General features: G+C 36.6%; 1 protein-coding gene across 13 annotated transcripts in view; it reads left to right on the top strand.

Moving 5' to 3' along the window:
- Window positions 1-16,414, top strand: part of LOC127795767 (probable LRR receptor-like serine/threonine-protein kinase RFK1) — a 50,045-nt gene extending 33,631 nt beyond the window's left edge. For 8 of the 13 annotated variants that reach the window (XM_052327652.1, XM_052327649.1, XM_052327645.1 and 5 more), the window contains 11 exons: window positions 11,097-11,159; window positions 11,255-11,302; window positions 11,460-11,503; window positions 13,081-13,469; window positions 13,551-13,746; window positions 14,209-14,352; window positions 14,708-14,826; window positions 14,903-15,113; window positions 15,231-15,462; window positions 15,555-15,705; window positions 15,800-16,414. In XM_052327652.1, coding sequence (XP_052183612.1) covers window positions 11,097-11,159; window positions 11,255-11,302; window positions 11,460-11,503; window positions 13,081-13,469; window positions 13,551-13,746; window positions 14,209-14,352; window positions 14,708-14,826; window positions 14,903-15,113; window positions 15,231-15,462; window positions 15,555-15,705; window positions 15,800-16,183 — 1,981 coding nt within the window. In that variant the 3' untranslated portion in view covers window positions 16,184-16,414. The remainder of the gene's footprint in view (window positions 1-11,096; window positions 11,160-11,254; window positions 11,303-11,459; window positions 11,504-13,080; window positions 13,470-13,550; window positions 13,747-14,208; window positions 14,353-14,707; window positions 14,827-14,902; window positions 15,114-15,230; window positions 15,463-15,554; window positions 15,706-15,799) is intronic. The other 5 variants (XM_052327647.1, XM_052327658.1, XM_052327648.1 and 2 more) reach the window with 3 other exon arrangements.
- The last annotated feature ends 892 nt before the right edge of the window (window positions 16,415-17,306 follow it).

Genomic DNA, 17,306 nt, shown 5'->3' with positions numbered 1-17,306 from the left:
CTATACTTGTGCAGGATTGGGGTATCAGACCCCTAATTGGTATTTGGCATGAGTCACGGGGGCTCTGCCATCTTAAAATACCAATCACCCCTATAGTGTGTCCTATTACTAAATCATTGGAAACCATAATATCACTTAGGTCATCCAATCTTCAAAAGCTTTAGCAAATGGTTCATGACTTATCCAACTTGTCTTCTTTAGAATGTGAATAATGTTAGCTCGAAAAACATGTTTGCAGTTCATTTTTGAGTTGTATCACAAGTCTAGTTGATTCTCCTTTTTTTTTTGGTCTACTCAGATGTGTGGAGTTCGAGTCGTATCCATTTAACTTTGGGTTTTCAATATTTTGTTACTTTTATTGATGATTATCCTCAGTGTCCTTGGTTGTTTTTAATGAAGGATTGTTTAGAATTATTTTCTATCTTCTAAACCTTTTGTTCTAAAATTCAAACCCAATTTGGTGTTTGAAGAAGAATAATAGTTTCTTATATTCATTGTTAATACATGCATGTCATTTATACACATAGAAGAGAATATATTTGGTAGGTCAATTCCCAAAGAATTAGGAAACTAATTCTATGAGTTAGGAAAGGTAATACACGAGAAAGACTAGGGTACAAGATTGTACAAGAATAAGGCAGATTCTATAGGTAGAGAAGAGTTATTTCAGGGATTTCTAACAGTGTTTCCATTAGAACTTTACGTAGTGACAATGCACATGAATATTTCTCTACTTCATTTCAGTATCTTATGACTTTACAAGGTATTCTTCATCACTCATCTTACCCTCATACTCCTCAACAAAATGGAGTGGCTAAATGGAAAAATAGACACCTAATTGAGACAACTCCTTCAAACCCATGTCCCATTGGGATTTTGGGGAGATGTAGTACTTACTGCTTGTTACTTAATCAATCACATGCCTTCTTCTGTGCTACAAAATCAGGTTTCACTTTTAACCTTGTTTCCTCAACAGGCACTCTTTTCTCTTCCTATATGTTTTTTTCATGATCTCACTCTAGGCAAAAACAAGTTAGTAGCTTGATCCCTCAAATGTATTTTCTTGGGTTACTCTTGGTTACAAAAAAGCTACTAGTGTTATTCTCTAGATCTCACTGTTATGTTATTTCTACTAATGTCACCTTCTTCTAGACGAACTCCTCCTCCTCCTCCTCTATTGATACTGCATGCCACATTGTCTCTGAAGTCCTTCCAATCTTGTGTGTTGGAAATATCTTTGTCTACCCATTTGAATCCATTTCTTCCTTTACTTCACCTCCTTTGCTCCTCATGTATCATCACCAACCTCGATCTATATCTGAACCAGATAATAGTTTGTGTCCTGTTCCTGATGACACATCCTACTCTAATGGTTTCCCCCCGCCATAGTTCCTGATGCAAATCCTCCCCTTGCCATTCAAAAGTACTTGTTCCACATGTAATCCTCACCCTATCTATAATTTTCTAAGCTATCATCATTTATCTTCACCCTATTATGCATTTACATTATCCTTGTCTTCTGTTTCCATTCCTAAACTACAGGTGAAGCTCTCTTACCTTGGCTGGCGTCAAACAATGCTTGATGAAATGGATACTGTTGAAAACAACAAAGAATAACAAGAATGAAACCTGGATTGGGAAATCTCAGAAGAAACTGTACTTCCTGATGATTCTATTGAATACTCCATGAGGAGTTTAAATAAACAATAGATTCTAAAATCTAGGAATTTAAAATACAATAAAAAACTATTTAAAATACAACAACATATTTCAGATATAACCAATCTCCTAAATTTTAGAGGTAGATAAGATTCTATCTCCTTCTAGTATTTAGGAAAGCTGGAGCTTTATTTTGATTATAAATTGAAGCATTATCTTTGACCATAATATCCCATATTTCAACGCTCCTCCTCAAGCTGGGGAATGGATATCTATCATTCCAAGCTTGCATATTAAATTCTCAAATCTCTTGCCTGCCAAACCTTTTGTGGATATTTGTCATGCTGAACCGGATTATGTGCAATACTTATAGCAGATTTGTTATCACAAGACAACCCAGTTGCCCCTTGAGTTTTTATCTTCAAGTCTTCTAGGATAATCTTGAGCCATAGCAATTCACATATTCCAAGGGCCATAGCCCTAAATTCTGATTCTGCACTTGATCTAGCCACAATGCTCAGTTCCTTACTCCTCTAGGATACTAGATTCCCACCTAGGAATACACAATATCCTGTGGTTGATCTTCTATCAGTGATAGATCCTGCATAATCAGCATCTGTAAAGCCTCACATCTAATTCCCTTCCTCTTCTAAACAATAGACCCTTACTTGGATTAGTTTTGAGATAGCTAAGTATCTTCCTTACAGCTTGCATATGCTCCTCAGTTGGGTTATGCATGAATTGGCTCACAAGACTAACAGTGAATGTAATATCGGGTCTAGTATGTGAGAGATATATCAACTGGCCCACTGGCCCACTAGCCTTTGATATCTCCCTTTGTCAATTGGTTGACTATCAGGATTCTGCCATAGTTTTCCATTAGGTTCCATTGGGACACTAGATCCCTTGCCTCCAGTAAGTCCTGTTTCAGTGAGTAAGTCCAAAATATATTTACGTTGAGATAGAAAGATACCATCCTTAGAGTAGGCCACTTCAATGCCCAAGAAATATCTGAGAATACCAAGATCCTTGATTTCAAACTCGTGGGCTAGGTTCCTTTTTAGCAGGATTTGTTCCTCCTCATCATCTCCTGTCACGATTATGTCATCCACATATACTAGCAAGGCTGTAATTTTTCCTTCCCTTGAGTGTTTCATGAATAGTGTATGATCACCTCAGTTTTGACTGTATCCCATTGTTTTCATGGCCTTAGAGAACTTGCCAAACCAAGCCCTAGGGGACTGTTTGAGCCCATAGAGGGCTTTCTTGAGCCTGCATACTTTTTCTTTTCCTTTTTCTTTTTCTTGAAATCCCGGAGGCAACTCCATGAAAACTTCCTCTTCTAGGTCTCCATGCAAAAAGGCATTCTTAACATCAAACTATTGCAATGTCCATAAAAAAAATGCTGCCAAAGAGATTAGAATTCTTACTGTTGCCATCTTAGCCATTGGCGCAAATGTTTTAAAATAGTCTATGCCATAGGATTAGGTATATCCTTTGGCTACTAACCTGGCCTTGTACCTGTCCAATGTTCCATTAGCCTTGTATTTTACATTAAATACCCATTTGCAGCCTACTGGCAAAACTCCTCTTGGTCTTGGCACTATTTCCCACGTCTGATTTTTCTTTAAGGCTCTCATCTCTTCCATCATGGCTTGCTTCCAATTCTAATCTCTTAAGGCCTCTTCCACTGAATTAGGAATGACAATTGAATTCAAAGATGCTAGAAACCCTTTGTGTTTTTGAGACAGTCGGTGGTAGGATAAGAAATTAGTTAAGGGATGCTGGGTACAGCTTTTGACACCTTTCCTAACAGCAATAGGAAGATCTAAATCATCATAACTTGGGTTAGAAGGATTAGAATAGCCTGAAATTGAGAGCTGAGAGTCATTTTCTGGAATAGAAGGTTGTATAAATTCCTTACCTTGACTAGGATCAGATGATGGTGCTTGCTGTGAATCCAGAACAGGCTGTCTTCTTTTGAAAACATAGGGAGATCCCTTGAAACGGCCTGAGGGATGCTGGTTGGACTGCATATTGTGAGATGCAGGAATAATCTGCTCACTGTTGCTGTTTGACTGAGATGAGAAAGGCCTAGATTGAGATGGAGGGCAAGAAGAGAGTGGAGAGGGAGGAAGCTGAGATAGTGCTTGAAAAATATCCTCCCCAACTGTTTGGTCACCATCTAAACACTCCCCCTAGCGACCAGTTTGATGTGAAGGAAAAAAAGGTTGGGATTCAACAAATGTAACATCCTTAGAAATATAAAATTTCTTTGTAGTTGGATGATAACATTTGTATCCCTTTTGTGTAGGAGAATAGCCTAGGAAAACACACTTTAAGGCTTTAGGATCAAGTTTGTCTCTGTTTTGCTTGGGAATATGAACAAAAGAAACACACCCAAAGACCTTTAGTGGAAGAGGAGAATGCAGATTCAGATCTGGGAAATAAGTAGATAGGAGCTGAAATGGGGTTTGATGGCTTAGGATTTTTGAGGGTACTCGATTTATCAAATAGGCTGTTGTAAGAGTGGCTTCCCCCCATAAATTCTTAGGCACTTTATGATGGTGTAGGAGACTTCAAGCAACATTAAGAAGGTGTCTCATCTTCCGTTCCGCCACTCCATTTTGTTGTGGAGTATGGACACGAGAAGACTCATGAATTATCCCTTCTTGTTGGAAAAATTGGTGCAAATGATTATTAACATAATCCTTTGCATTATTAGTTCGGAATTTCTGAATTGAGCAATTGAATTGAGTGGAGATTAGCTTATAAAAATATAGAAAAATGGTGCTAACTACAGCCTTATATTTCAATAAGAAAACCCAAGTCATTTGAGTACAATCATCAATAAATGAAATAAACCATCGGCCCCCCGAACAATTTGATATTTTAGAGGGTCCCCATAGATCTAAATGAACCAAAAAGAAAGGTTTAGATGACCTCTTATTGCTAGATGGATAGGACACTCGGTGATGCTTGGAAATAGCACATACCTCACACTAAAATTCACTAAGATCTAGGGACTGAAACAAGGAAGGAAACATAGTTTTTAGAAGGGAAAACAGAGGGTGGCCGAGCCTGTAATGTTGCAGCCAAACATGTGTAGTGGGATTAGAAGTAAATTGAGAGAATCCAGTAGCCTTAAAGGATCGGTTTTCAGTCGAAGGATAGCCTCCCTTTTTCTCCAGATAGTATAGCCCATGCTGTTCCCTAGCTGCACCAATTATCTTCCCAATCTTCAAGGCCTGAAATTCACACACATTAAGAGAGAAATTGACATGGTAGTTTAGATCATTAGTTAGTCTATGAATAGACACAAGATTGGTGGATAAATTTGGCACATGTAGGACCTTTTGAAGGGTAATGCTTGGGTTGAGGGTGACTGTTCCTTGGCCTTTAATGGAAAATGAAGTTCCATTAGCAATGGTAATCCGTTTAGAGGTAACAATAGGTTCATAAGTGTCAAAAACCAATGGATCAGGGGTCATGTGATCGGTGGCTCCTGAATTTAGGATCCAAATGTCATTCTTATCAATTTTAGAGGCATTAAGAGATACTAAATGTACACAATTACCTTGCTGGGTGAAAGCACAGTTTCCATCGTTGATAGTCTTAAGAAAAGCCTTAAGTTTGTTAATTTCCTCACCATCAAGTTGTGCAAGCTCAGTACCTGGGGTTGATTCTACTTTACTAGTTGTTCCTCCTTCCTCGTTCTCTTTGGTTAATATGTAGGCCTGCTTTTGTGCTGCCATATTTTTAAAACCTCCCATCTTTTTTAGCACAGCCTCCTTACCATGAAGTTTGAAGCAATGATCCTGGATATGCCTAGGCTTGTTGCAGAAACTACACCAAAGCCCTTCACGATTTTTGTTGGCCTCTGTTTTCCCCATTTTGAATCGTGCTCCATCCTTCTTTGCGGTAGCCATGGATGATCCTTCTGTTCCTCCGTTACCGAGCATGACTCCCCTTCAGTTTTCTTCACTTCTTACCATAGCGAAAACTTCATTCAGGGAGGGTAGCTTCTCCCTACCAAGGATTTGAATCCTCACTTGATCAAACTCAGCATTTAATCCGGTAAGAAATTCCACAATCCTATCTCTCTCAATAATCCGGCTAAGAGTGGCAGCATCATTACTGCATATCATCTTGATCTCTTGGTATTGATCTAGCTCTAACCAAAGCCCATTCATCTTGTTAAAATACTCGGTAACAGTTAGAGATGCTTGTAGAGTACTATTAATCTTTGTTTTGATATCAAAGATTACTGACACATCCTGTACCTTGGAATAGGTCTGCCTAATGGTGTCCCAAATAGCTTTAGCCGAATCTAAGAACATATAGTTTTTACTAACCTCAGGTTGCATAGCATTCCACAACCATGACATGATAAGAGAGTCCTCAATATCCCATGTCGGAAAAGCTGGATCAGTAGTTTTTAGGGGTGAGGCAGTGAGGTGTCCTAGTTTTCCACGTCCTTTGAGAAAGGTTCGAACAAGCTGCGTCCATTGGAGGTAATTTTTATCATCCAATCTGTAGGAAACATGCATTCCAGGTAGTTCTCCACTGCCGGATCCAGAGAAGTTGCCTGCACCTCTAGTTGTATCGGTAATCAAGTCCAGTTCTTACTCTCCAATAACAAGGCCGGGATTAACATTTAAGAGTTTTGACATCGTTAGTAATTAAGGAATCAAGAGAAGGCAATAAAGGCCTCGGGGAGGAAACAAAGAACGAGTGACAAAGAATGAATGACCAGAGTGCAATGAAGGCTCGGTCTAAGAGCAGAATGAAGGCTTTGATACCATGTTGAAAACAACAAAGAACAGCAAGGATGAAACCTGGATTGGGAAATCTCGGAAGAAATCGTACTTCCTGGTGATTCTATTGAATACTCCATGAGGAGTTTAAATAAACAAGAGATCCCTAAAATCTAGAAATTTAAAATACAATAAAAAATTATTTAAAATACAACAACATATTTCAGATATAATCAATCTCCTAAATTTTAGAGGTAGGTAAGATTCTATCTCCTCCTAGTATTTAGGAAAGCTGGAGCTTGATCTTGATCATAAATTGAGGCATTATCTTTGACCATAATATCCCATATTTCAACAGATACTTTACACTCTAGTGGTACCTGGGAACTAGTTTTGCTACCATCTATGAAATCTATTGTTGGTTGTTGCTAGATCTATACCATGTAGGCCTTATTGGTTTGATCTCCTTAAAGTTCGATTGGTTATAAAGGGGGATAGCCCAAATCTTTGGTCTTGATTATGGCGATACTTCCTCACCAGTGGCCAAGATTGCTTTTGTTTGCCTCTTTCTCACCATGGTTGTCATTCGCCACTGGCCTCTCCATCAATTGGATATTAAAAATGCCCTCCTCCATGGCAACTTACAGGGAGAGGTTTATATGGAGGAACCTCTAGGTTTTGTTGCTTAGGGGGAGTCTGGATTGGTATGTTGACTATACAGGTTGCTCTATGTCCTAAAACAATCTCCATCGACATGGTTTCAACGATTTAGCTTAGTTGTACAATAGTGTGTCATGACTCACAATGAGATCGACCACTCAGTATTTTACCACGATTCTTCGCCTATCCTTTGCATTTATCTAGTGATTTATGTAGATGACATCATTATTACGGGTAATGACCAAGAGGGCATCCAAAAGCAAAAATAACACCTTGTTCATCACTTTAGACCAAAGACTTGGGTAAATTGAAGTATTTTTTGGACATTGATTGTTGGTATTGCCATTTCACAAAGAAAGTATGCCTTAGACATACTAGAAAAGACAAGCATGATGGACGCTAAGGCTATTGATACTCCAATGGATTCAGACCTGAAACTCTTACCAGGATAGGCAGAGCCTTTAGTAGACCCCGGTAGGCATCGTGGACTTGTTGGGAAATTGAATTATTTCACGATAACTCAACTAGACATTTCCTTTGCTGTTAGTGTTGCTAGTTAGTTTTTGGATTCCCCTTGTGTTAGTCATTGAAATGTTATGACTCGAATCTTGAGATACATCAAAAGTGCACCGAGTAAGGGTCTATTTTATGAAGATAAATGACACACTCAAGTTGTTGGTTATTTGATGTTGACTGGGTAGGATCGCCATCTGATGGATGCTCCACTTTTGGGTATTGTGTTTTTGTTGGAGGCAATATAGTATCATAGAAAAGTAAGAAAGAAAATGTGGTTGCCAGATCACAAATGAGCTGAGCCATTCACGAGCGGCTCAGTGTTTGACTCGATAAAAGGTTGTTTGAATTCATTCGTTAAGATAAATGAGTTGAGTTTGAGTTTAATTTTGAAGCTCGATTTGTAAACGAGCCAAGCTTGAACTCAATAAAGCTTGGCTCGTTAGCTCATGAGTTGACTCGATTAGAAGCTCGCGAGCAAGCTCAATTAAAAGTTCTTGAATATATTTGTTTATAAATACATTAATAAATTTATTCATAATTTTATAAAAATATAATTTAGCATAAATTTATCAAACTTTAAGTTATTATAATAATATCATTAAATTTTGTTGAATTTGATTTTGAGAATGTTTTGACGATGAGAAACTAAATGCAAAACTTTAATACACTTTTTCCATTGAAATGTATTGATAGTAAGATATGCTGTGATTTGAAGATTAATCAATTAATATATAGTTTACTGTCGGGATTTGTTGATTATTAAGTTCGATTTAAAGTTATATTTGTTGATTATTTGCATATCAGATTATTAGGTTTTCTTAAACATAATTTTGACAAATTCGAGCTTGAGCCCATGCTCGGGCTTGCCAAAAGCTTGTCGAGCCTGAGCTTGAGCTTGAGCTAACTTGGCGAGTCCAAACTTGAGCTTGTGTCGAGCTTGAGCTTGGTTTAGGTTAATCAAGCTTGAGCTCGAGTCTAGCTTTCAGGCTCGAGTCGAGCTTGAGCTTAGGCTTGCCGAGCTGAGCCCAAGCTCAGCAAAGCATGGCTCGGCTTGGTTCGATTGCAACCCTACCTTTAAACTCATATGGTTGAAGCAATTGCTCCAAGAACTGAAATTTGGAGAAGGCAAATGAAGCTGTGTGTGATAATCAAACAGCTATTCACATTGCCTCCAATCTAGTTTTTCATGAACGGACCAAACATATAGAAATTGATTGCTACCTTGTTATAGAGAAGGTTCTTTTAAAAGATATAGCTACTGGATTTGTAAACTCTAATGACCAACTAGCCAATATCTTCACTAAATCCCTCCACCAGCCAAGGATAACTTACATAGGTACCAAGTTGGGTGCATATGACATGTATGCTCCAGCTTAAGAAGGAGTGACATGCATGCTCTAGCTTAAAGGGGAGTGCTGAATATTGTATTTATTGTATAGTTGACCCAGCTGATTAGCTGATTTATAGGCTGATGTAAAGGTGATTGGTTAGACTGATTTATAAGCTGATTGGATAGACTGATTTGTAGGCTGATTTGATAGGTTGTATTTCAGTCATAATTCTTTGCCTAATTTTCAGCTGTAAATTTGTTCCACTTTATTATAAATATAGATTAAAACTGAGACTCTTGCTCCCAGGCATTCAACCAATCCTCTCTTCTCACATATTGTTTACACATATATGTGCAATATTATTAATTTTGAATAAAAGTTTTAGGAGCGGTCAATTGCCACATTGCTGAAACTAAGGCCTTGTCTTGGGGAGAAATGAGGCATTATACATCATCTTCTTTCTCTGTTGTGATTGGGCCATTTGATATAATTTCATGCAAAGATGTTTTGTAATTATCACTTTCTCTGCAAAAGTTAGTTTTCGATTGTATGAAGCAAAAAGACCAGCATGAGAAGCTGCAATAATTGCACCAGAAAAAACAAGAAACCTGGTTATTTAACTGGAACATTGAGTTTGGAGATCCTTTTAGTAGGGGAAGAGGGCCAAGATGGTGAAGAACTCAAGAAGGCATGGGTGAAGGTAACTGGCTAGCTAGTCCTCCCCTTGTCTCCTGTAGCTGTCTTCCCAACCCCCTCATCATTTTCTTTACCCTTTTCAGATCTTCGTGGTACATCTCCCCAAATTTTTATAGCTTAAGCTTTTCTACTATGACTGCCGGAGTGTATTGAAAAGAATTACTTGGTTTTGTGATTATAATGAGTGAGAAACATACTAAAGTTATTTTCAAATTACGAATAGGTTGATTCTCTGATCTGTTAGGGTAACTGAACTCTAAATCCAGGAACCTAATTCAAACTGGTTATGTCTCTAGAATCTTGAACCAAAACTTGAGTTGAGGTTGTATAGGAATTAAACCAACCGGACCATTCTGTCCAGGTTCTTTTTGATATCAGTTTGGCTGGCTGAGATAGTTGCAAATCAATATTATGCAATTTCTCATTTCATTGATTTCTGACCTCAGCCTCTATGATTTATTTTATCCAAGACTCTTTTATAAACTGACGTTAATAGACATCTCATTGTATTATTTTGTGCCTCAGAAATGATAATCTGTCTATGATTGTGGATAAAATTTCCTAATTTGAGAGTACAATTATATATCTGCCTGATGTTCCTAAATCTTTGGGTAAACAACCCCCAGCTTCCCTCGTGAGCATTAAAATTGAAACCTGAATCAGTTTCTCCAAATTACCAGCATTAGAGATTCAACCCTGAAGATTACTTTCGAGATGCATTTTCTGTATATTGTCTTTCTAGTTTGGTGGGAAATTTGCTAGTAATTTTGGAATTTTATCTTGATTTCTTTTCTACTTAATTATTTTATGATTGGAAGAAGGTTAAATCTCTACTTACCAGGTCTAGATTTTTCTTCATTCTAGCACCTCACTGACTGAAAACTAGTTTTCATTTTTGTTTCTTATTGATTTTTTCATGCCATCTCTAGTATTGTTTACTGTTTCATTCTTCATAGAGGCTGAGAATTGTCAGATTTTTTCTTAAAGACCAATTTTATTCTATTATTATATTCAAGGAATGTAATAGATCCTATCTTAACATTTTTTACCGCACTGTTTTGAGAATATCTTTCTTCAGTATAGTAAGAAAACCTGACTACTTCAATTGTATATCATCAAACTTCTTCCTGCCATGTGCTAAGCTAGAAAGTATTTGCTTTTATGATGTAACTTGTAAGGTTATAGTTCTTCTTCCCTTTAATCTATTACTGATTGTCATTCTAGCAGTATTTCTTTAGTTACCACATACAACAACATAACAAGCCTTAATCCCATTATGTGGAGTCGGCTACATAAATTTCTTTAGTTACCATACAATGCTATTGTTATGTGCTTATATGTGTTAAGGTGAGTTGCTTAATTGACTGAGCTTTGGCTACTTATACATACTTTCTTCATTTCCTCCTCTTGAATTGGTTATAGTTGTCATTAATGTATGACCATTATTAACAAGATGAACGTTAATGACTGCAAGCAGTGATCTTTCCTACAATAACTTTACATGGCAAGGCCCTGATCACCCAACTTGTCAACAGAATATGTAAGAATACTTCTTTATTTTAGTTTGTTTCTTTCTCTTATTTCCCGTACATGGTTCTGACAATTATTATTATTTTTTAATACTGCTTTCATTAGGAATCTATACATAAATCTTTTCAGAAGCTCTGCAACAGACAACCCCTTGTAACATGCCTCTTTCTTATCTATTTATTTTCCTTTTTCCGTGAATTTGCATAACTAGGTTATGTTTTTAACAACCCAAGAAGGAGATTTCATCTTAATCATTTTCCTGCTTAATGCATGTTTGATGCTAATTGTTCATATACTGGTTCTGCCACAGAAAGAATATTCTACCATGCACAAGGGATTTCAGTTGTCCAAGCTGTAAGTACATTGTTTCAGACCATCAGTAGTATATGGATACTCTAGTTTTCTCCTTAAGTTTGACTTCATTGCCAATTCTCTACCATTGTGTAAATACATAATTTTGATACTGCTTTGCTCTTGGAACTTACTTTATCTAACCATCAAGCTCTTCTGGAATCCCAAATCTGTTAACCAATTAATACTAGAAAAAATTTAAGTTGGTTCACTTAATCTAGTTCATGATGGTACTTTAATTTTGGATTAATGTTTGCTATAATTAATAAATAAAGGCATGCACTAATGAAGCAAATTGGCGAGAGTCTATATTGTAGTTGTAAATTCCTTCTCATTACCAGAATAATTCTGGTACAAAATATTTCTTGTTTCGTGTTAGTCAACATACTGGTTGGTACTGGCTGGTGTGATATTGAAACCAACACACCACCAGTACCAACTTCACAAACTTTACAATTTCTGCTGAGAGAGAGAGAGCTCTTTGCTCCTGGACTGGTTGTTGACACCCTACTCTAGGACTCTATATGTCCTGGGACTTGGGAGGTCAGGAAGTTATGGTGGCCTAATTCTGTAGGAGTAGTACCACTTTCGTAGTTAAATATACACAAATCATAGTATAATATTTATATGGGTAATGCTAACCATTGTCCCAAGGGCAGTGGTTAAGGTGCAATAAGTGCACCTTATTTTCAGACAAGATGCATTTATTTCTCCTTGTTTTTAGCATCCAAACAATCTGATTAGTTGATTAACTGTTTCAAAGTACAATGCATTTGTCATCAACCAATCAACCAATCAGATTGTTAGAATGCTGAAAATAAGGTACAGTAAATGTATATTGTCTGAAAATAAGGTGCACTTACACACCCTAACCAGTGCCCATTACCCTATTTATATATTATAAACTTATAATATATAATTTTAATTCTCCTAGGTCTATTTTTATTATCTATTATAATATATAAGTAAATATATCATAACTTCAAATATTATATGTATTTGAGCTTGGATTATATTATAATGTTGATATGATCAAATATTTTATTAATTTTTTTAATATAACTTGATTTTCTTAAATTTCTTGGCCTATAGCTGATTTATTATAGATGTTATTTCATGGTAAAGAATTTTAATTTTGTGAGTGATGTTTGTTTCTTATTCACCTCATCATATCAATGACACATTCAGTATACCATTTGGTACGAAATATCAAATGGCACCCCAGTACTGGTATTGTACCATACCATAACAAATTTGGTACCTTGTCCAATATGGTACTGACAATGATAGTCTATATGCTCTATAATTTTCCACAAGTCACAGCCTTCACTTTCCTTCATTTCTGAATTAGATATCTAGGAAGTAGTCAATATTGCAACAGTCCTATAGGAACTAACCACCATGTTATCCAAATCATACTCTGTGTCTCCAAAAATTCAGTACGTGTAATGTTAATAATAATTAACCATCAATATATCCCACTTCCACCAATGTTAACTAATTTGAATTATCCTTGTTTAAGTGCTGTAAATCAGCTTGTGCAAATTTTTTTTTTTTTTTAAATCTTACTTGTATGGCAGATGGTTGCTCGATGCATGTTAATTGTGGTGGAAACGCTTTAACTGTGAAAGAAGATAATGAAAAAGTTATGTATGAAGGAGATGCAGAAGCTGAAGGTGGTACGGCAAGATTATTCACAAAAATAGATGGTCACTGGGGTTTCAGTAGCACTGGAGACTTCATGGATGATAATGATAACCAAAATGCACGTTTTGTTAAAGCTGTTTCAGCAACAAACATCTCTGAATTATATACTACAGCGCGCCTTTCTCCTATTTCACTCACTTACTTCAGGCACTGCTTAGAGAATGGGCTTTATACTGTTAATCTGCACTTTGCAGAAATATTTTTTACAAATGATAATACCTATAGCAGTCTTGGAAGGCGTATATTTGATATTTACATTCAGGTAATTTTGTTATTTCAATGACCATTGACAATTGTACCAAGTCATAATGAATGTGTAATGAAATTCTTTTTTTTGTCTCAGGGAAATTTAATTAGGGAGGGTTTTAATATTCAAGATGAGGCAGGTGGGACACTAAAGCCAGTAATAAAAAAATTTAATGCCAGTGTGACAGATAATATTTTGGAGGTTCGATTTCATTGGGCTGCCAAAGGGACCACGCGTATTCCTGATAGTGGAGTTTATGGTCCCCTAATATCAGCTATTTCGGTTCATCCTAGTAAGTAATTCCAGTAATTTTCTCTCTTTCTATCAGCTTATGTGTGGTTGAAAAGTGCACATATATAAAAGTACCATTTCTAGGAAAAATAAAACTTGTGTCTATTTGGCATTTCTAGAAAAGGAAAGGATCAAAGAAAGGTTTCTTTAGGTGTAGATATCAAAGCATTCTACATTGAGATTCTCAATGAAGGTTAATTACAACCACCACCCAGTCATATTTCAAAGTACGTTTTAAAGCATATACTAGAGTTCAAGATCCATTGTGTATCCAAACTTGTGAATCATGTGCAAGTACATGTATGATATTGGACTTATGTTCTTACTTCCTAGTTAAGTAAATAATGCCCTATGACTCTTAGGTTTATGCCTAATCAAAGGACTAATCTCCCCATTCAGATTTTTTATTGTCTTCTTACCAACTTTTTTGTCATTAGTGTGGTTGAGCATTTTTTTTCTGCAGCTTTCAAATCTTGTTCAGCTGGTGGAAAGAAGAATGTTACTGTTTATGTTGCTGTTGGAGCTGTGGCAATATGCATTATTTTTGTAGTAGTTGGTTTTCTTTGGTGGAAAGGCTATTTGAAAGGCAAAAAAGGGAATGGTAAGGGTGAGCACCTAGACAAATTCCATATTGCTTAGTGTTCAATATAGACCAACAATGGTTTTGGAAGTTCCAAGAAATATATTACAGTCCATGGATCCTTAATTTCTGTGTTGATTAAATTATTGGATCCATTTATTTACATTGCAACCTTTGCCTCCATCATTGGGAGTCAGAACTGAGTGAAACAAAGATCCTAAGGAAATATTTGTTGTCTAAACTACAATTGTTCTATATGTTTTTTTGTTCACCCTAGTAAAAACTGTTAATGGAAGTTGAGATTTTTCTTTGTTCCTAAAACTTGAGGGGCTTGTGAAATTGAAAGCTCTAGAGACTCAAGCTATGTATAATTTCTATACAGATTATGACGGTCTAGAGGGACAGATGGGTTCTTTTACTTTGAAGCAGATTAAAGCTGCCACTAACAATTTTGATCCTGCAAGCAAGATTGGAGAAGGTGGTTTCGGTCCTGTGTACAAGGTGTTATAGCGTGGCCATACTAATTGCGTATAAGTTTTAGATTTTCTTTATAGATTCTGAATAATTGCTGGTGCAGGGTCTACTTTCTGATGGTACAGTAATTGCAGTGAAGCAACTATCCTCTAAATCAAGGCAAGGGAATCGTGAATTTTTGAATGAAATAGGCATGATATCCTGCGTGCAACACCCCAATCTTGTTAAGCTTCATGGAGGTTGTATCGAAGGGGACCAATTGTTATTGGTATATGAGTACATGGAAAACAATAGCCTTGCTCGTGCTTTGTTTGGTAAGTTTTTCATTCACTTTGAATGCTATATGCTAGCATGTAACTTGCTGGAAATGCTTTTATTAGCATCTTACTTCTATAACAAGGCTTTAATAATTGGATAACATTCCAACCCAGAAGACAGCCAATTGATACTCAATTGGCCAACGAGGCTTAAGATCTGCATTGGGATTGCTAGAGGTTTAGCTTTTCTGCACGAGGAATCAAGATTCAAGATTGTTCACAGAGACATTAAGGCTACTAATGTTCTGCTTGATGGAAACCTAAACCCCAGGATTTCTGACTTTGGATTGGCTAGGCTTAATGAAGAGGAAAAGACACACATTAGCACTCGTGTTGCTGGAACCATGTGAGTCACCTTCTTCCCTAATCTGTCCCCCCCATGCACAAATGTTTAGTAACCTTGAGTTTTGGATAAGTCTTGGAAATCATGATTTGCAGAGGATATATGGCCCCTGAATATGCACTTTGGGGTTACTTGACCTACAAGGCAGATGTTTACAGCTTTGGAGTCGTAGCTCTGGAAATCGTTAGTGGGAAGAACAACAACAGTTACATGCCAACAGAGACTTTCATCTGTCTGCTGGATTGGGTACTCAAAGAATTCAATCTCTTCCAAATTTCACCGCTAAGCATTCTTGCAAATCATACCTTTCTTCTTAAATTCTTCCTTTTTCTAAATGCAGGCCTGCAACTTGCAACAAGGAGGAAACTTGGTGGACCTTGTCGATCCAAAGTTGGGTTCTGAGTTCGATAAGGAGGAAGTCGAGAGGATGGTGAAAGTAGCGCTCTTGTGCACAAATGCATCGCCCTCGCTTAGGCCTGTAATGTCGGAGGTGGTGGGCATGCTTGAAGGCCGAATGAGTATCCCAGACATAACTCCAGACCCGACTGGCTATAACGAAGATCTGCGGTTCAAAGCCCTGAGAGACTTCCGTCGGCAAGAGACGAGAAACCATAGTTTCAGTTGGAGCCAAACCAAGAATTTGACAGCCCGACCAGAGATCGGTTCTTCCTCCACATCCTTTGGCAACCGCCATGGAAACAACTCAAGTCCAAACACATACTAATAAGCTATTTGTTTGTTAGATACTTCAAGCGTTACGTGCATAGATTATTATTTATTTGTTCTTCTTTAGTGTAATGTTCTTGATTGAGATGGAGAACTTGGATCTGTATGTTGAAAGAGCCTTCTTTTCTTGGCGTGTCTGCGTGTTTGGTATCCGTGAAAAAGAAAAAGAAACGATGAGAAAGGAGGGTGGGGGGAAAATTCATTGCAAAGGAAATTTCATTGCACTGCAGACTTGTACCTAATTTAAGCATTAAAATCTAGAAGGGATGAGTGGGTTTTCATCCCTTTCCTCTAAGGTCCAATTTGTTTCCAAGTTTTTTTTTGGGTTTCTTTTTGGGCGTAATTTATACTGTCTATCTCTAGGATTTTTTTATAAATGCAAACAGTATTAATTTATCATATTTTAACAATTTTTTTCCTAACTTATTACTTGATTCATTTAATTTATATTTGTTATACTTTAATAATTTCTATTTTAATAATTCATTTAATTATATTTTTAAAATTTATCTTGTATATATAATTTGGCTTATTCTCTTAATTTGGGTGTTGGGGGTTAGCTCCATGTGGAGTTGGTAAGAGCAAAAGGACTTTTGGCTTTGTGCTGAATAAACTATGCTCTCAACCAAATGCCCATCAGCCTCCCACATCACATGTCACATGCGATAGAGCCCACTCCCCATTATTTGATTCCTTTGCTTATCTCAGCCAATACAGTCAAGGCACAGTGATAAAGACATTTACTCATAAGTTTTTAAACTGGGAATCTAATGGCGAAATAAAGAATTAGTGTGAAAAGTGGTCACATTGAATAAATAAGTTAGAGTTTCAACTTTAAAATGTTTTATTACATAAATTCATTTATGACTCATTTGTAAACTCATCTGTTAGAGCTTATTCAATGCAACTGGGATGAGGTCAAGTTGAAAGCTGACAGACTTATAAATAAGTGAATTAAATTTTCAAATTTGAACTCAGTTTAAGTTTACACCCAAAAAAAATTTAAATAAATAAATCAAAATTTAATAAGTAAAAATCGACTCAACTCTGACTCATTTAAAATATATAAAATAATTAAAAATCTCAAATTCAGTTGTGAAGTGTGATATTTTACATAAAAT

Source organism: Diospyros lotus, chromosome 2 (assembly GCF_014633365.1).
Source record: "Diospyros lotus cultivar Yz01 chromosome 2, ASM1463336v1, whole genome shotgun sequence".
NCBI lineage: Eukaryota > Viridiplantae > Streptophyta > Magnoliopsida > Ericales > Ebenaceae > Diospyros > Diospyros lotus.
Note: the sequence above shows the minus strand (reverse complement) of the source record. Positions and strands in the feature narration are given on the sequence as shown.